The sequence below is a fragment of the Rattus norvegicus genome, chromosome 9, assembly GCF_021556685.1.
Source record: "Rattus norvegicus strain SHRSP/BbbUtx chromosome 9, alternate assembly SHRSP_T2T, whole genome shotgun sequence".
NCBI lineage: Eukaryota > Metazoa > Chordata > Mammalia > Rodentia > Muridae > Rattus > Rattus norvegicus.
Window position 1 is genome coordinate 83,814,932 of NC_141542.1, and position 21,262 is coordinate 83,836,193.

General features: G+C 38.9%; 1 protein-coding gene across 1 annotated transcript in view; it reads left to right on the forward strand.

Annotated features, from left to right (window-relative positions):
• The window catches only part of Cps1 (carbamoyl-phosphate synthase 1), a 122,306-nt gene that overhangs the window by 18,768 nt on the left and 82,276 nt on the right, over nt 1-21,262 (forward strand). Inside the window, 5 exon segments of the mRNA NM_017072.2 lie at nt 10,429-10,538; nt 13,484-13,628; nt 14,527-14,616; nt 16,530-16,586; nt 19,567-19,659. Of these exon segments, the coding sequence (NP_058768.1) occupies nt 10,429-10,538; nt 13,484-13,628; nt 14,527-14,616; nt 16,530-16,586; nt 19,567-19,659 (495 nt within the window).

The window sequence follows — 21,262 nt, forward strand, 5'->3', positions numbered from 1 at the left end:
AATTCCAAGTTTCATAATACTAGAAGACACATTATTGAACTTAGTTTAGAATGTTCATCCTAAAGGCAACGTAAGAATGGGCATCATATGGATATTGAAGTTTAATAGAGATTAATTACATAAAGCAGAGGATTAAAATGGTTTAAAGTTTTAAATATTTGTGTGGTAAAACATCTATAGCCTCACAGACATTCCTGTAATAGTTTGTTGTTAAAACTAGCATTTAATATTATTAGTCCATAGGGAATTTTGTATTTCTTCTTTATAAAGTCTTTAGATTTCTATCAAGTAACACTCGAATGCAGGTTTACTTTTGTGTATGTCTACCTATCTGCATTCATGTGGCCAGAGATCAACAACTAGTGTCTCTCTCTACTGCTTTCCACCGTGTTGTTTGAGACAAGTCTTTCACTCAGCCTGGAACCTCCTGCCTGGCCAGTGAGCCTCCAGGACTTATCTGTCTGCACACTCGTGTGATGGAGTTTCGGATGTATACTGTCATACTCTAGGCTTCTGAGGAGCTGAACTCCAGCCTTCATGCTTGCACAGCCTGTGTGTTACCTGCTGAGCCATCTCCCCAGAACCTTGAGTGCACCCTTACAGAACTTATTCACAACCTCATTGGCTCCCAGATTCATAGTATCTATAACGGTTAGACTAAACGAGGTTAAATTAGCTTAAATAAATTTTCCTTGAGATCCATATTGGCCAAAATTCTTGATCTTTTTTTCCAGGTTCTGTGCATACAATAATTTGGGTAGATGAATACAAATGTGGCCTTGAAAAGGGAGAGATAATATTAATTACAGATATAATTTGAACATTGGTTTAAGGTCAATCATGAAAATTTCCTCTCTTTGTGTGTGCATATAAACTTTGTTTCAACGCATGCTCAGTTACATGCTGTACTTCTGTTTAGTGATACAAATAAAATAGATACCTACGTTTCCTCTATTATTTCCTTTTCTTCTTTTTGTCTTATGTGATATGTTTTCTATATAGTCCATTCTGGAATTGAACTCGTTGTCACTCTGCACCTGTCTCTCAGAGTCTATGAGTTCATGTGTGCATCACCACATCCAGCTGCATGCCGATTGTGTCCAATTGTGTGTCTACTCTTAAATACAGGCCAGCTTGAGACTAATATTAGCCTGGATGGGTGATCTGGTTAAAATGCCTCTTGTCAGTTAGGTTTGTTTGGAAAGTCATTGGGATAATACCAGGGAGGCTGCTGTTGACTTAGAATTGCTTCCATGAATAAAAGTTTCCAGAAGTAGCATTGTTAAGAGATCTATTGGGAGACAAGTTTGACAAAATTGTAGTCAAGCCAATTGGAAGCTGTGATCTGTCAGTTTCCCTTGCTGAGCTTACTTCTTGGTTCTCAGTCTCCAGATGTAAAAATCTTTAGGAAGAAGATTGGGACACAAAGAAGAGTGGGACACAATCCCCTCACCTTGTTTCTCACAGTAGGGCAACAAGTCCTTACTGGAAGAAAGGCAGAGTGACAAAATATCTGACCTCCCTTGGTTTCTATGGTCCTAGCTTTCTTCAGAACTTGAAAATTCAGGGTGTGAAATCAGTGTGACTAATTGTCAACACCCGTTGCATTCTCAGATTATAGGATGAAGTCAATGACTGACCATTTTTCACTCTGACAAGTGACGATTCATAGGAATTTGAACTAAATTTTCTTATACTTAGATAAGACTTCATTATATAATTACTTCTTTTTTATTTATTTTTTTAATGTCTCTCTTTTTTTCCATCTCTATTAAATTGGGTATTTCTTATTTACATTTCAAATGTTATTCCCTTTCCCGGTTTCCGTTTCCAGGCCAACATCCCTATAGCCCCTACCCCTCCCCTTCTTTTTGGGTGTTGCCCTCCCCAACCTCCCACATTACTGCCCTCCTCCCAAGAAATCTGTTCACTGGGGGTCCAGCCTTGGCAGGACCAAGGGCTTCCCCTTCCACTGGTGCCCTTACTAGGCTATTCATTGCTACCTATGCAGTTGGAGCCCAGGGTCAGTCCATGTAGAGTCCTTGGGTAGTGGCTTAGTCCCTGGAAGCTCTGGTTGGTTGGCATTGTTGTTCATATGGGGTCTCAAGCCCCTTCAAGGCCTTCCAGTCCTTTCTAAGATTCCTTCAACGGGGGTCCCGTTCTCAGTTCAGTGGTTTAATGCTGGCATTCGCCTATGTATTTGCCATATTCTGGCTGTGTCTCTCAGGAGAAATCTACATCCACTTCTTGTCAGCCTGCATTTCTTTGCTTCATCCATCTTATCTAGTTTGGTGACTGTATATGTAAGGGCCACATGTGGGGCAGGTTCTGAATGTGTGTTCCTTCAGCCTCTTTTCTAAACTTTGCCTCCCTATTCCCTGCCAAGGGTATTCTTGTCCCCCTTTTAAAGAAGGAATGAAGCATCTGCAGTTTGATCATCCTTCTTGAGTTTCATGTGTTCTGTGCATCTAGGGTAATTAGAGCATTTGGGCTAATATCCACTTATCAATGGGTGCATACAATGTGTGTTTTTCTGTGATTGGGTTACCTCACTCAGGATGATATTTTTCAGTTCCATCCATTTGTCTATGAATTTCATAAAGTCGTTGTTTTTGATAGCTGAGTAATATTCCATTGTGTAGATGTACCACATTTTCTGTATCCGTTCCTCTGTTGAAGGGCATCTGGGTTCTTTCCAGTTTCTGGCTATTATAAATAATGCTGCTTTGAATAATGGAGCATGTGCCTTTGTTATATGTTGGGGCATCTTTTGGGTATATGCCCAAGAGAGGTATAGCTGGGTCCTTAGGTAGTTCAATGTCCAATTTTCTGAGGAACCACTAGACTGATTTCCAGAATGGTTGTACCAGTCTGCAATCCCACCAACAATGGAGGAGTGTTCCTCTTTCTCCACATCCTCGACAGCATCTGCTGTCACCTGAGTTTTTGATCTTAGCCATTCTGACTGGTGTGAGGGGGAATCTCAAGGTTGTTTTGATTTGCATTTCTCTTATGACTAAAGATGTTGAACATTTCTTTAGGTGCTTCTCAGCCATTCAACATTCCTCAGCTGTGAATTCTTTGTTTGACTCTGAGCCCCATTTTTAATAGGGTTATTTGTCTCCCTGCAGTCTAACTTCGTGAGTTCTTTGTATATTTTGGATATAAGCCCTCTATCAGTTGTAGGATTGGTAAAGATCTTTTCCCAATCTGTTGGTTGCCATTTTGTCCTAACAACAGTGTCCTTTGCCTTACAGAAGCTTTGCAGTTTTATGAGATCCCATTTATCGATTCTTGATCTTAGAGCATAAGGCATTGGTGTTTTGGTCAGGAAATTTTCTCCAGTGCTCATGTGTTCGAGATTCTTCCCCATTTTTTCTTCTACTAGTTTGAGTATATCTGGTTTGATGTGGAGGTCCTTGATCCACTTGGACTTTAGCTTTGTACAGGGTGATAAGAATGGATCGATCTGCATTCTTCTACATGTTGACCTCCAGTTGAACCAGCACCATTTGCTGAAAATGCTATCTTTTTTCCATTGGATGGTTTTGGCTCCTTTGTCAAAAATCAAGTGACCATGGGTGTGTGGGTTCATTTCTGGGTCTTCAATTCTATTCCACTGGTCTATCTGTCTGTTTCTGTACCAATACCATACAGTTTTTATCACTATTGCTCTGTAATACTGCTTGAGTTCAGGGATAGTGATTCCCCTGGAAGTCCTTTTATTGTTTTGGATAGTTTCAGCTATCCTGGGTTTTTTGTTATTCCAGATGAATTTGCAAATTGTTCTGTCTAACTTTATGAAGAGTTGGGTTGGAATTTTGATGGGGATTGCATTGAATCTGTAGATCACTTTTGGTAAAATGGCCAGTTTTACTACATTAATCCTGCCAATCCATGAGCATGGGAGATCTTTCCATCTTACTTCTAATCTCTTCTTTAAAACTCTAAAGCAGAAAGGAGAAGGATATAATAAGTAAGACAGACTTGGATAAGAAAAAACAAAAAACCTGACAACCACCAGGAAAGACTGTTGCTTCAATTACTCCTGTGACGATCTCTGTTTTCCGTAGGCTCTGTCAACTGAAGTGTAAAACAGAGATTTTAATGCCACCAACCTCATTGTTTTTCTCTGAGGAATAGATGAGGAAATCCACCAGCTATAGAAATGTCCCTTGCACATTCGTGTTAACCACCACTGTAGAGAGGCTGTCTCAGGAGCCATCAAGATGGAGTTCTGAGTGACACAAAATGCTCTCAGGCATAGTCATTCCAACAGGACTTCATGACTATTTGAATTTTTGTACCTTGACCTGAACAGAAGACACTTCTTTTTCTCTAGCCAATTTGTTTGTGCGACTGCACATAGCCTTTGGTTAAGACAGACAATTACATTCAGTAGGTTTATGTTCTTCTAGTTTCTCATTAAGTCTGTGTCAAAGGTAGGCATCTAATAACAGTGATAGTTCAGTTACCTTTAAAAGACAATCTTAGTAAATGGTGATCCTTCCCTTTCACAAGTGTTAAGAGGCATCTCGCTAAATGGAGTCACATTAGAGAAAATTTCAAGTATATGTTTCTTTCAGTAAATATTTTAAAAACTTAATTATGCCAATATTTATCAGTGGCAAGGATGTATCAGCATTCTCCATAAACCTTGACAACAATAAAGATAGAGCAACATATATTCAATTTTAAATGGAATGAGAAAAATGAACCAATTATTTGGTATTTAGAAATTTGGTATTGAAACACAACATTTCAAGTAGGAGACCTTTTTAGTGAATTAAGACAAAGAATCATTCTCTATAGTATCTTGTTCAACCTCATTAGCCTATTTCTTGTGTCCTGGCTACTGCCAACCCTCCCATTACATATGAATGTTTAATAATTAGATGCTGGCAAGCATTTCACATAAAAAGTAAATAAAAGAGTTTGGGTTATGTATACCAAATCTAATTTTATTCCTTTTTGCTAATGATGGAGGATTTGATTCCTAGGTGGCATAGGTAGTTATTAATATTTCCAGTGGACTCAAGTCACGGGAAAATATGAAAATAAGATTGAGAAGTCTTTTAGAACTTTCTGACAGCTTTACCTACACCACGGAATGGTGTGTAAAGCTGGTGCTGCTTGCAGCCAAGAGTTATCACCAGTCTCATTCGATTCTCCTCTCCCTTCCTTCCTTTAGTATTGGCCTAAGTAGCATGTGTGTCCTCATTCAGGTAAGGTAAAGATGGATAAGATGACCAGAATCCAGTGGGCATCAAAACCACTTCACAATCTCATCTGGTAGTGTTCAAACATTGTAACATGAAACTCCAGTTTCTATGCATCCCTAAGGTTGACTGACTGCAACTTTATGTGATCACAGCCAGCTCTTTCTGAAGGGTTACAGTGTTGGGTTAGGCTTGAGGTTTTCTGTTAAGGTCACTAGGAGGTAGAGAGCATACATTAAACAGTCATAACTTATAACACACACGCACACACACACACACACACACACACACACACACACACACACGTACATATGCATATCACCATCATCAACACACACTGAGAGAATGCTAGGAACCGGATCACAAGGCAATCAGCATTAATTCTGACTTGTCCAATCATTGAAGGCCTAGCCTGTACACTAGGAAAGAAAACCAGGATGTAAGTGGGACACAAGCAAGGTATTTACTCGTAAAGAGTAAGAACTGATGTATTGCATGTAGAAAATGTCCTAAGAAAAGGAACCTACATGCAAACTGATTAATATGAAGACTAGTGTCCTTCATTAAGAAAGCCCCAACTGTACTGCTGAGGATAGGAAGAAGCAGGGAGACATCGGCGGTAGCTTTTCTGATGGGACACAATAGCAAATGGAAAGTCTTTTCTCTTGGGTAGCAGCATGATTTTATGTAATGTAGAGTTAAATAAAGAAGCAAATGGGTGACTATTCATTTGCTTTTCATCATCATTATTAATTTTTGTATATTAGGGGCTAAGATGGAGCTGTTTCTAATTGGTGTACTATTTAGATAACTTTATTATTGAGCCTATAGGACCAGATGCTAATCAAAAGTGGCTCCTTCTGGAATGCTATGAGAAGATGATGAAGGCAGAGACTTGCAACTCTAAGAAGTTTAATATCTTTGAGTTTGAAATACTAGCAACAATAACCACTTCTGGAGAACTTATAGCATTAGATATTTATTTCCCTTTGAAAGACTTCAGTCAAAAATTGGACAAATTAAGAATGTGAAATGCTCAAAATGAAGACTATCATATGAAAAAATATAATATTTTCAGTAATAAAATAGATGATCTGGGGACACACGAGGGAGTAAAACAGATGTTACACTTTGCTCAAATGAAGCTTGCTTCCTAGCGGGATAAGATAAGATAGCAAAGGAGTTACTTCATGCATGGGCTTTTGGAAAGTGAGAGAAAGTATGACAAAAGTCCTGGCCAAGGTCCTGGAGGTTTGAGAGGAAAGCTGTAGTCTTAAAAACAGGGACCAGGGGAGACCTACAGGAAATGTCACATTCAAGCACAGCACTTGAAGGACTCTTCATATTTGGAACTTAAAATACAAAATTTGCTAAACATTCTTTGTTGAAGTTGGCTTTAATCTTAAGCATGGGGAGGAATACATGAATTCTTTTATGAAAAGAATCTGCCAAAGAAAAGGATGCCATTTTTTCATTATCTTATTTATTCATTTAATTCATTTACTTTATATCCCTATCATAGCTCTCCCTTCTTCCAATTCCACCCTTGCAAATCCCTGTCCCCATTTCTCCCTCCCCTTCTCTTCAGAGAAAGGGACACTTCCCTTGGGTACCACCCTGCCCTGGGACATCAAGTCACAGCAGGACTAGAAAAGAATGCTATTTTAGGCAACTTTATATTCCCAGGCATTTCAGTCACACTTTCACCTTACGTTTCTCAAGGTTTTCTTCGTTTTACAATTTAGGAAACTATCTAGTTCTTTTACTGCACGGATAGTCTAGGGACACTCAGTATGCTTCTCCAGAGGCACAAGTGCTTAGCATGTGGGAGAGGCTCAGTGATGTTTGCGACAAGACTGTTTTAATTGTCCTATCAGCATATACTTTTTTTATTAAGCACAAAGGGACCATATCATTAAAAAGGTCCTTGATTTCTCTTAACCTTTCATGACATTCTGCAAGTATACACGCTTCTTTTAATTAAGACTTTCTCCATATTTTCAGCTTTTAAGGGACTAACCTGCCCTGGCAGTGGGCATTTAAATTATAAGTTAATAATAGAAATCTAATTCCTAGGTTATCCTAGGTTTGACAGAATGGAGGCTCCAAAAATATCTTATGATGGTGAAAGGTGAATTCTTATGGAGTCTCTAGAAGGAAACAGCATTCGGGGGAGACTGTTATCCAGGAGAGAGGACTCTAAATAATAGCTCCTTGCTCAGAGTTCCTCATCAATTCATAGAGAAGTCAATTGGCACTCATCATTTTGGTCATCGGAGGCTAGTATAGTTAAGAGGAATATAAAGTGTACTACAGGCAATAAACAGAAGTCTTGTAACAATGTAATGAGTAGTGGGAACGAGAATTGGAAGATCTATAAAAACTGCCAAAAAGCACAAAAAAATATAATTAAGGGAGCAAAAGACATATTGAACACATTCTCTGGGACTATTTCAGACAGCAGTAAATGTCTCTTCAAATGTATCTCAGAAAAAGGAAAGCAGCGTAGGAAACTAGTTTCATGAAGAGAACAGAGAGAGAGAAAAAATTACCGAATGGAATTGTAGGAAAAGGTAATAAGAGATGAATTTGCTGATGTGAATTCTTACTTTTCTTTAAAATAGTGTCATCTAACCCAGAGATCAGACAATAATCAGAAAGCTCTAGTTGGGAGTAGGTCAGAGGAGGGAAGAGGAAAACGTAAACAAAGGTGACATTTTAGGCAGACAAGCTCAGGGTAAGTCTGATAAATTGGAATACAGATAATAGTTGGATTTGGAGTTCACAGCCAAGCTTGCCTAAGTACAATTATTTTAAGTTACATATTATTTAAGACCATACTCTCTTTCTTCCATTTTCTGGAGGCATGTCAGTTACACACGATTTCCTCACCATCAGAAAATAACATTTCTAGCAGAAAATTTTTTGTGACAGTAAATTTTCATTACTCGGACCAAAGGATTTCATCTAGTGAAACACGTCCCAGTTATCTGGGGAGTTTTGCCAATAAACACACCCCTGTTGAGACCCATCTCTGTGGAATGTCTTTTTCCACTCTTTGGAAATACAATGAACGTTAGCCCTCAAACTTCCTAAAATCATTAACCTCTGTCTTGAATTGTAATTACACAAAAGTAACTGAAAAATCAAAATGAATTATGGGCTAACGATAAGGTGTTATTAGATGTGACAAGCAGAGCTGATTTTTCTAGGCACCGAGTGAGGTTAGATGTGTACTACGCCAGTCCCTGACAGGAATCTCATCACCACTGATATCAGACGATGCCAATCACTGGGGTTATTTTTGTGATGGAAAAAATTTCAAACTTTTCTTAACATAGTGTCCAGAAAAACAAAGTATAACTAATCAAAGGGACCATTGAGCTTGTGACTCCCACTCCCCTCTACACACATTTCCATATACCAACATCTTTCCAATGAGTAGAAGAGAACTTCTTTTGTCTTTCTCAAGAAATGAATGTGAAATCCATGTGTTATATTTTTAATTTAAAACAAAATGAATAAATTACCCATTCTAAAGGATGTGATTCAAACAGGAAATACTAAAATAGTCCTATGTATAAGTATACTGTATATACACAATCATACATAATTGAGATTTAGGAATGTAGTGTTTGACGAAAGGCAATCAAAATATCATTTTACATGTAAGAACAATCATTCTAATGGCAAGAGATTTGAGTACCTTGGGTGTAAAGGAAGCATCGTACTTCTGCAGACATTATTATTGAAAAGTAACAATCTTCTGCATTTTTAACACTTGAAAAGCTGAGAGTGCTACCAAGCTAGAGGCATATAGAAACAAAGTTCATTAGACTCAATATTAAATGGTTTTAAATATGTGTGTGTGTGTGTGTGTGTGTTTGTTAGTGGGACAGCAAGATACAGAGAGATTAGACACTATGACCCCAGCCCTAAAATGGTTAAGAGTCAGAAAGTAGAGAATTGGTGCATTTCTCCCTCTTATGACCTCATTTAACCTCACAGTAGCCTTTCTCCAACAACTTCAGTGTGTGGCCAAACTGGTTTCATATATAATCGTATCAACTTCTCTGACTTATAATTATTTGAGGCAAATTTCAGATATAGTATGCTATGATTTAGTATCTCAGTATGCATTTATTAAAAAGATACAGAAACTTAACTGCATAACCTAATACTGTCGTTAATCCTAACAGATTATATCTAGTATAATCAAGTACCAATTTGTCATTCTGATTTCCTCAGTAGCTATGGAGTATTTTATGACCACATATTACAATGAGCTACAGTGTCCCCTACAGATTTTGCCCCCTGAGCTGTGGTTTAACACATTTTTTCTTCTCCCTTGACCTCTATGGAAATTGAGATGTAAATTGTTTCAAGAATAGAATTATAGTACTTACGAGGAACGGCTGATCTTTGCTTGCCTCTTAGATAGCTCTCTCTAATTGTTCCTTCTTTTAGCCAAGAATTTTATAGAAGCTAGTTCAAAGATTAAGACAACAAAGTAATCGAATTTGGGATGCCCATAGCCAAAACCCAAGAACCAGACATGGATATAATTAACTCTAATAAAAGGCAAAATACAATACTGCTTTTAGAATATTCCACACTGCTTGCTGCTGTATTAGTATTAACAGAGTGATACAACTCCAGCTTTCCCATGTCTGTACCACCGTATGGAGAGGGCAGCCCCGGGGACAACTCCATCAAATACCATAAGTCCGTGGAGCATAATTTAATAGGTAATCTTGAGGACTCCTTCTAGCTCTAAACCTCTGGGTGAACATGAGCGGTACAGTATAATTCCCGATGCCTTTGTGAGCTCACGAAGATCCCTTAAAGGTATACTGGAGCAACGCTAGGGAACGTTAAGAAGGGAAAGTTACCAACTGTAGCTTTGCAGCCACCTTGAACTATTTCTTGCCTGTAACCAACTCTACAAGTAGAGTTAGAATAGGCAACCCGTTGACATGCTTCCGTTACCCTTCGAAGCAAAGCAAGACAAAACACCTACCAGCGACAGTACCACCCACTTGCGGAAAAGTCACTGATAACACAGAACAACTCCACACCTGGGTGGGAAGGTTTCAGGAAATCTGCCGCGCGTTTATTTATGCTTGGGTATTTTTATTGTCAGATTTTTTTCGTTGTGTGTCTGGTGTTTCGTATTTTGCTCTTAAGACTCTTGTAACTGCTTCTCTAGGCACAGACAGCACACATTGTTCTGGAAGATGGAACTAAGATGAAGGGCTACTCCTTTGGCCATCCCTCCTCGGTTGCTGGCGAAGTGGTTTTTAATACTGGCTTAGGAGGGTGAGTATGCTCCTGCCCAAACACTTTATTATCCCTCTACGTGGAAGGATGCGTGGGTCACGGTAACAGGTTGAAATTAGCGCATCATTGAATTGTATATTGTAGTTATGTGGGGCTTTGTGCATAGCCTACTGTAGCCAGCCTGCACGGCAGGTGTAGATGCGTGCTTCCTGTTCCTGAAAAAGAAATACAATATGGAAGCTTAGGTGGCCCTCCGACAAAACAAAACCAATCCTAGGAAGACATCAGTATGGGAAGTGTTGATCTGATGAAGGTGAGACTTGAAGCTTGGGGAGGTGGAACATCACAATATAGGGCCATTCTGTCAGTGAAGTTAAGCCCCGTTTTTTGCACAGCAAGAGACACTTGAGCAGTTTGTATAATTTTGCCTTTGAACAAAAAATGAACTGGTAAGATAAAGGAGCTAAGTGGCACACATGTTTAATTTTCTTTTAAAAATTTGTCTTTATTATGTGTGTGTTTCTATGTCTGTGTGTGCGTGTATGTGTGTATGTGTGTGTTTGTGTGTTTGTGTGTGTGTTTGTGTGTGTGTGACCCATGGCAACCAGAGGCAATGGATCCTTCTGGAGTTGGAGTTACAGGCAATTCTGAGTTGCTTAACATGGCTGCTGGGAACGGAACTTAGATTCTTGACCAGAGCAGTAAGTGCTCCTAACCTCTGAGCTGTCATGCCTAGCATTTTTAAAAGTCATCAATTTTGACACAATTTAGTATCTAAGTTTTACTAATGGGTAACAATGAGTATGAGAATTCATAGATAGTTCAGGTGGCTGTCTCTTACCCAGACCACAAACATTTGTTCATCTGGGGACTAGGCTGGATTTCTGGTTTCGGGATGTAACTGCTGACAATACTGAGATATTGCTTAATCTTTTGGAGTTTCAGTTTTCCTATTTAAAAAGTGAGGGGGCTATATTACAAAATAATTGACAGCTGGAGACTTAAACCACGTGCGTCTTAGGAAAAATATGACTTGATTATCTTAAAAGGTTTCCTTTAGAGGGTCAGTCGACTGCCCTTCCACGAGATAGTTGATGAACACTTTGGGGAAATTCACATTAGCCTTGAAAGGAGAAAGGAACATTGGGTTAACTGATACTGAGTATATTGATAAATCAAGCCTGTCGTGTTATTAATGTGCATCTTCTCTATAATCCTCACCTCTCTGGGTAAAATGAAGAATATTAGGTCGTTTAAAAAATCAGCCCCAGTGGTGAGGACATTAAATTACAGTGTATAAAATCTGCTTGCACAGTTTTGCTTTGCCTGGCAATTACTTAAGCTTCTCGACAGCACTAATTACTAGCTGTGTTAATATACCTGCCAGCAAACAACTGTTTAATATAGATCAGAATGATGGAGGGCACTCGAGTTTTCTTCCTGGTGATGGATTACAGGTGATAAATCTTGTCACATCACAAAAGTCAAACAGGACCCTGATGGATTAATTTGCTTCCAACACTGCAGCGCTGCGGCACATGCTACATTTATGGACCCACTAGAGAGTACCATAAGCTCGTGTTTAAGGGAAAGGTCAGGTCCTTTAAAGAAACAAAGAAGTCTAGGAAGATAAAATTAGCTTAAAGCCTCTTTTGATGTGGAAAGGCATTTGAACTGGGTCAGTCCACAGACCTTATGTTTTGTTGAGATATGTAGATTTCAACCATTGTCTGCTCACTCAATAAGGTGGTTGATAATTAAAAATTTTTTCATCTTCAAGAAACACATCTATATTGTGTAGAAGCCTTGGTTAAAAATTATCAGTTGTTGACAGGTGAGAGGCATCTGAGAAATAAGCTGGGAGAGGCTGTGAGCGCCATATCCCCCTGGGGATGGTGGAGCTGGAAGACAAAGTGTTCTGTTGACGAAGCTAGCTCTGGTAGGACTTAGTTTGGATGGGGTTGAGGAATTTATGTTGACTGCTATCTGCGCTGGATTGGATTGGTTTCAAGGTTGTCGATTCCATCCTGCTCAGCACCTAAATTCACTTTCAGTCGTAATCCACAAGAAAGATTTGGTTGAACTCTGTCTGCAGGAAGACAAAATGTAAGAGGTCAGGAAAGAAGAAATCAGTTAGAATGTCTTCAAGTGCATGGAGTTAAGTGTTGCTAGTTCCTAGAATTTGTGGTAAAATGTTCCCCTCCTGGCATTATGTGCCCCCCCTCCCATCTCTCCAACTTTAAAATTCTGCATTCCCTTCCAGTTCTATTTTTAGGACTCTAAAATATCCTTTTTGAATTTTAATTTTTAAGTCAGTAATGCTTCAGGTGAGCAACATTTTTCCACTTTGTAATAGCTGGCAATGTTGTATGCTTCATTTTGTATGCTCAAGCTAAATAACTTAAAACCAATATCCTTGAGTTATTCTTTTATGCGCATTAACTACTATCACACATAACAGTTTAATTATTTACTAAGTTCTAATATGAATATGTACTCACACTTTTATTAGTTGGCTATTCTTCAGGGTCATAACGTATATTGAAAAGTTATTTTCACCTTTTTGATGGCTGGTATGTTTGTGAAACGTTCAGCCGTCGACAGGAAGTATAAGATCTTGACTCAATGTCTATAGAGTAGGCTAGAGAAGTTTTTATGATATTTGCAATTATCAAATTGGTAGCAGCATACAAAAATTAAAATATTATTTGAGAAAATTAAGTTCTTTTTAATGAAACAATAACAACTTAAAAATTACCTTCGTATCAGAATGAGCTTTACTGTTCATATTAGTTATATTATGGATACAATTTGGCATTCTCATGAAATTTCTTTAGGATTGCTAAAGTCCAGAGACAGATTTTAGGAGTTTAACCCTAACATATTTTTTATTGAAGGGTTCAATGGCTCAGCATATGTATATAGATAATAAGTTTGCACTTATAAATGTGCTTTCATGATAATACTCTGGCCTGTCTACCCAGGTACTCGGAAGCACTTACTGATCCTGCCTACAAGGGGCAGATCCTCACCATGGCCAACCCTATCATTGGGAATGGTGGGGCCCCTGATACAACGGCACGTGATGAACTGGGACTGAATAAGTACATGGAGTCTGATGGAATCAAGGTAGCACCCGCTATGATGCGCTAAGAGTCTCTCTCCGAAAATGTGTAATTGACTGATTTTTAAGGCTATAAGAAAGGCGAAGCTTCTCTCACAATACTATGTATTAAGTCCATGTTTTAAATCTTTTTCCCAAGTACCATATGTCAATCTTTAACTTGACAAGTTAAAGTTTTATTTATTAGGACAGTTTGGATTTTAATGCCTTGGCGGAAACTTATTTTAATACATAAAATATTGTTACAAGTTCAAATAATGAGGCAAGAGAAGATGAAGACTCATCTTTCGAGACAAGTTTGATAATCAACTGTGTGTTATTTATTGCCTTTTAAGTATTAGCAAAAGATAATTTATATGATGAATAGGAAGTTAACACATTTAGATTACATAGTCAAGGATATTCGGATAGGATCTTGAAATATGGAGCATATAAACGATTTAAAACGTACATGGCTACTTCACTCTCTTTATATTCTGTTTCAGAGGACATTGCGTCTCATGTTTAGTCCTCACAACTAAACTATTTATCACAATGTTTTCAGTCTTTTCTGTGTTGTATATTAAGAAAATTATTTTATCAATTATCTGCATCAAATAAGTAATCGTGAACAACATCATTGATAAATGGTTGAAAAGCACAGCGTGCCTAGAAGAGACAGTTTCTCCATTTGGGGATTTGCCTGCAAGGTAAACCCACTTTCCAAAAGTACCAGCAAGGAAACAATGGTGTACTTAAATACAAGTGTTGACGACCTTTTTTTATAACATGCTTCCAAAATTTGAATGTCTTATCAGTGCTAAAAAAACCAGTTTAGATATGCAAAATTAACCTTCAAGATGAGTCGCAAGAAGCACATACTGTTTGGTGAATCACCCTTCAAATGCCTGGCTGTCTTCCTAGGTGGCGGGTCTGCTGGTGCTGAATTACAGTCATGACTACAACCACTGGCTGGCCACCAAGAGTCTGGGTCAGTGGCTGCAGGAGGAGAAGGTGAGTTGTCAAATAGATCTATGGGTACCTGGGAGCTTACGGATTTCTGGATATCGCTGCTGTAGATAGGGGTTTTCTTCTCTTTTCTTTTTAAGCAACAGCACCAAAACGAACAACAAACCTGCATCCTATTCAAGTTTTCCAGAATTCATTTTCTGAATACATAGACCTAGATATTTTCAGTTCATCCACTAGGTGGCGCCCACACACGAATGGTAGCGTGTCTTATTTTGAAAAGGCAATAGCGAACATTTTAGAAATTTGCCTTCTCTTGGGCAATACCATTCACCTCCACTTTTTCATCGACAATTTAGCTCCATGTCTATGTCCTAGTAAAGGTCTGCTGTGAGCTCTGTGCGCGGGGCACATAATCATTCCATTCAATAGGGTTTATTTTATTTTGTCATCTTTAATTCTTTACAAGTATAATATAGATTCTCAAGTATTTTGTGCCTTAAATATTATGACAAATTATGTGGCTATCATTTTGTTTGAAGTAATGTGGGAAACAGGTTGAACCTTGCATCCTTTCCACAGTTTAAGTGTCAATTTCTTATCAGAGTATTCACCTTAAGTGTTAGGAATTCTTAATATTAACACACCTGCTGTGTTTAGTCTCATCTTTACTGTTGCTGTAGCTGCTTTTGTTTAACTGTGACTGATCCTGTAATGTAGAATACTATCAATTACAATACTGTCAAGTACCCAGAAAGGTCTGCTTTCCAATGAGTGTCTACCTATTGGCTTCCATGTTATCCCTTTGTGACAAAATAAAAATAAAAATGAAGATCTTGGTTATTGGTTCCTAGGTCCTAGTTTTCCTAAAACACAAAGGTAGGATGGCACTTCATTGTGGCCTGGGTCACCACTGAAGAACCTCAACCATTAAAACCAGTTATCTTTATTTGGCAGACAGCTAGTTTCTGTAATGGTTTTTTAGCACTTGATGTCCCTCTCTCCATCTCTCTGTGTCTATCTCACTCCCTGTCTTTGTTTCTGTCTTCTCCTTTATCTCTCTCCTTTTACTCCTTTCTCTGTCTCTGTTTTGCTCCTTTTTTGCTTCCCTCTTTTGCCTCTCCCACACTGATATATTCTCTCTCTCTCTCTCTCTCTCTCTCTCTCTCTCTCTCTCTCTCTCTCTGTCTCTCTGTCTCTCTCCCCCTGTTATTTAGTGTACCTTGTTTTCTTATATTAGAATTAATAATTTCAGTTTCAAACTGCCTCATGGCTTGTTAGAATGTGCTTTCGATATATATATATATATATATATATATATATATATATATATATATATATATACTGAGTCTGTCTTTATTCAACCCAGTAAAAAAAGAAAAGAAAACCAGTGGAGTATTGCCTCATTGATGAATAAGATGAACAAATATTAAAAAAACCCACAATACAGCACAAGCCTTCAGAAAAGATATGTGGAGTACCTACTGAGTGCCAGGAATATTTGGCTCAAAAAATTTGCATATTATTTCTTATTAGGTTCACCGATTGACTTTTTATAATGCAGATGAAATAAAATGTATGTTTTACATAAAACCATAAACATATTTCTCAAATATATATGCACGTGCACATATCTCATTATTTCAAAATGAATATTTGTATAGAATGTGACTTACTTAATATCTGAGGTTAAGCAGAAAAGCTGCTGTAAGGGATTAATACACGGAGTTCCTTGTTCTTTATTCCTAGGATGCTTTTCCCAGTAGGAGTTTTGTGCTTAAGTAGAGTAGCAATCTCCCTGCAACTGACAACACTGTCACCCTGGGTCAGGGCAGAGAAGGAATGGGGGAGTTATTTACTGTTCAAGAAGATAGATGAGGCTAAGCGTGCAACTTGAAAACAGTATGCTGGCTCTAATCTCCTCTCCTTTCACTGTCACTGCGACTTTTTTCTTACAGGTCCCTGCAATTTATGGAGTGGATACAAGAATGCTGACTAAAATAATTCGGGATAAGGTATGATCATCATCTTTAGCTGAATCCACGTCTCTTCTCATTTCCCTCTAGAGCATGAAGGACTCACTAGCACACGAGGAAAATCTGGTCAGCTCTCTCTGTTCAGTTCTACAACACAGTCCTTTACTTTTCTGACTGCATAGTTGATTATGATGTTTGTATCTGGGTGGGCCTGAGATCAACTTACCTGGCAGGAATGTATTGAGTGCCTACTATGTATTGATCTGACAACAAGGCAAGGTGTCAACTCTGAGAGAGGGGGGAGAGAGAGAGAGAGAGAGAGAGAGAGAGAGAGAGAGAGAGAGAGAGAGAGAGAGAGAGAGAGAGGTTAAGCTAGTGGAATAAATCGAAGAAGTATTTACAACGCATTTAACAGATGCACGCAAATCAGAAACTTCACAGCACTGGTGCGCTTGTTTACTTGGGTATCCTGGAAGAATTAGTGGTCTGTTTTATACCAGGAGTGTGGACTACCTCACCTACAGAGCATTTTCTAAGACTGTATTAATAAACAAAAAGAAGCTATGATCGCTGTCCTGTCTGATGGCTACAGCATCTGACCTCCCATCTGAGATTATCATCACCACCTGCCTCCTTCCTTGTGCTAATATCTGCTCCATGCATCTTCATAGGCCAGACCGGAAAGAAACACTTCCTCACCGGTGTTTAACAATTTCCCCAAGGGCAACTAAGTTTTCTCACCAGATTTTAATACATTAAAAAGGAAACAATGCCATTCTGTAGCCAAACTTACACAGATCCTTCCAGAAAACCAGTTGGGAATTCCTTGTTAGAATATGTTAGTCCTCTGCCCCTATATGTTTTGCACAAACTATTGTGAAGGTGCTTAAAATGTTTTAAAACATTTTTTTGTTTCTCCCCCCCAATACAGGGTAGTGGCTCCTCACATTGTACTCGTATTATAGTAACTACTGTAAGCTACCTAGATATGATTCAAAGACATAGATAGATAGAGATTTGACAGACATATGATACCATTTTATAGGAGGGATGTGAGAGCCAGGGGTTAGAGTATTCAAGGGGCTTCCTGGAACAAGTACCCCAAGGATATTAAAGGCAAGTGTATTGACACAGGGTGTGTGCATACAGAAAGGAGGGATGGTTTGCGACAGGAGAGCATGGCTGCATCAGTGGCTACAAGGCAGTTAGAGCTCATGCTGCCATAATTCTGCTTACATTATCTTGTCTGTGATTTTCCTGGGAAGAGACTTTAGTGAGAGATTGTGCATTGGAGGTGGATTCTTGTGTTTCCTTAGCCAAACAGAGTATGGGGATGATAAAGGATGATGTAGCCTCTGTGACCAGGAGTATAAGTGAAGTATGCAGGCTGGATAGAATGTAGCCAGGCACGATGACTTGTGAAAACTCTTTCCAAGTCTGCACCGTGCCTTCTCTGTCATGTGCTGGTCTCAGATGAACTCTGCTTTTGTCATACGGACTTCGGTTTTTAAATAAAAATCTGGATTAATAGTATAGGCACCTAGCGGCACGACCTGTTATATCTACTTATGGCTGATACTGGCTCGTGATAAAAATGTGTATTTTGGCTTTTGCTTCTGTTACTCATAGATCGAAAACTGAAATTGCATCTCACACAGCGCGTCTTAACAGAAAGGAGAAAAACAAGTTTCAAAATTTGGGATGAATAAATACAGGACCATGTAATTTGGATTTTAAACACAGGCAGAAACCAGCACATACTCCAGTGTGAAGCAAATGGTGGTTTTGTTTAATCAGGCTTTGGTTCAGCGCCCTGGTTTTAACAATAGCCTGAAACCCACCCTACTTCCATGGTGGGCTGGCATTTTCCATCCCCATTCACATAGTGACTTCTCCCAGGAATCAGTTTAAAAGGGAAATAAATCTTTTGTTTCCTTCAGTACAATAATACTCCTGATAACTAGGTATAGCATGCCATTTTTCAAGACAGTTCAAAGCAGACTTCCTGGCAAACACTACAGCTAATAAAAGAAGACAATGTTGCCACATTCTGTCTAGCAGGGCTTATTGTGAAAACAATACAGAGGGTTGAACACTCCCAATAGATCAGGCAGTTTGGGATACCTGCATATTAACATGTCTACCAGAGTGAAATACTTTCATTGTGATGTCTACAAATTTCTGACATATGAAATTTCATTTTCTTTACTCTTTTTGAGGCCCAAATTTACTATCAAGCTATATGGGTTCTTTTGCTTTCTTTGCAGTTTTTTTTAGATTTCACATATTCTTTTCAACAGATTGTTTTGTCTACTTCCTCTGTGCAATAGTTTTAGGTCCCATGAACTAAGGATATAGGTCTCTGGGTCTCTGACTAATCTACACCAGTTTGGAACCAGGTGACCTGAATTCTGATGCCATTTAAAGTTGCTCATCCAAGACAATGGCCTTTGCTCCAAAATATCTCCCTGTGGGACTGGGGAGATAGCTCAGTTGGTAAAATGCTTTCCTTGTATCTTTGAGGAACTGAGTTTGATTCCCAGAACCAATGTAAAGAATCCTGGATCCGGTTAAACACACTTGCAATCATAATGGCGGTGAAAGGAGGACAGGCAGATCCTATGGCTGAATAACCAGATAGCCTGGTTTAACCGGCAAGCTCCAGGGCAAGGAAAGACCTGTTTCCAAGGGAGATAGCACCTGAGGAATGACACCTTAAGGTGACAGCTAGCCTTCGTTTGTACATGAATGCATGCACGTACTGATGTGAACACGTATGTGCCTGCCTACCTCCTTCCTCCACTCACATGAAAAAGAACTAATTGTATTTCCTCAAGCGCTTCTTGGAATGGAGCTGCCAGCTTCTTTGCAGCTCCATTTGAGAAGACAAAAACTGGTGGTGATTATGAGTTGTTATAAAGATGTCCAAATGACAGAACAGCTGTACATCGTCTCAGAGGCTTTCTCCTGTCAACACAACATTCTTACGTTCCGTTTTATAAATATTTTCATTCAATAGGGTACCATGCTTGGGAAGATTGAGTTTGAGGGCCAGTCTGTGGACTTTGTGGATCCTAATAAGCAGAATTTGATTGCCGAGGTTTCAACCAAGGTGAGAAATTTCCTTCTTCCTTTATAGTTTTGTTTCATCCACTTTTATAATCAAATCTTTATCTTGGTAGAGGTCATGTTCCCCCAGCTCCAGTCTTAAAGGGGCAAAATGGCCCCACGGAAGCAAATGTTATCAAGTCTTTGCGTGCAGAGTCAGCAGCCTTCTCTTGTAGACGTTCTTGGAGAGCTCATACCACTGTTTAGAGACTTTCCCTTATAATTTTAGTGCCCCTCTTCTCTTTTACTTGTTTAAGGTTTAGAGCCCATCAAGTAGAAAATGCCCAGATCTGTTAGAGGTAGATGTGGCACTGAGCAGGACTCAGAGCTAAAATCTCCAAAGGGAGATAGAATTAGATAAAAGTGCTAGGGTCATTTGTGCAAGAAAAGTATCCCTCTACTTGAAGACTTACTGTATTATATTTGAACAAAATAATTAATGTCCACAACGATGTCTAAGCAACTCCAAAGTGGAGCACACTTAGGTTTTATGTGGCAGAAGAGAACTTGTTTCAGATTCATGCCTCTTGGTCTTGATTGAATGTCTTTTAAACAAAGGTATAAATGAATCCTATGTGCTACCCCTTCTGACCTCAGAGACCATGGGAGTCTGGTGAGAGAGGCAGACAAGCAAGCCAGCCAGCATGTACAGAATCCTGTGTTAAAGGCTATCCTTGGAGTGCTCACAGGTCAAGGCAAGGCCATGCACGGGGCAGTAGCAAAATGAGACAGGTGTATCATTGACGGCCTAGTGGAGGTGCTCAGGTTGCCAACAGACACAAAGAGCCAGCTCCTATAGATAAGAGAAACAGAAACAGAGCTGTTGTTTCTGTCAGAATAATGCCATGTGTTCAGAGGCAGAGACTTGGGGCAGCTAGGTATGTTTGATGAGTTACACATAATTTGATATGTAGAAGCAAAGGAGTCACTTATATGAATAATAAATTTGGTGGATGTCGAGTGGATACGTATGAGCTCTAGAGAGGTTCATCCATCAACATAGTATTGTCTGAAGCAGTACTGGGAAATATGGGAAATTCATCCGGCATGTTTGGAACAGATTTTCAAGTATCTTGAAAATAAAATCATGGTTCTTTTCCAAATGTCAGGGACACTGGCTTAGAGAAATTCATTATAAAGAATTCTGAAGTCAGTTGAAAGCACTATATGATCTGTTCATTATCAGCATCCTAGGGCCAATCCACACATCCAGGTACCTGTGATGTTTTGTATAGCATCTGCCATTTGTTATGGGAAAATCATATAATTGACCCTTCCTATATGTGCAGGCTCCAGATTTGTGCCTCTAACAAAATATGAATCAAAACTATTGAAAAAGTTGTGATATACTAAACGTGTACCTCTTTTTCTCCTTGCCATTTTCTTAACAATTTTCTGCAGTGCAATGACTATTTACATGAAATTTATGTCTTATTAGTTGCTGTGAGTAAGCAAGCCAGAGATCATTTAGAGTGTGCAAGTTCTGTGAGAATTTCACATGGTCTTAGAAAAGGGGCTTTCAGCATCTGTGGGTTTCGGTACTCAGAGTGTCTGATACTATTTGCAATGATAACGGCTAGATAAATGTAAAGTCTGTTTAAGTGGAG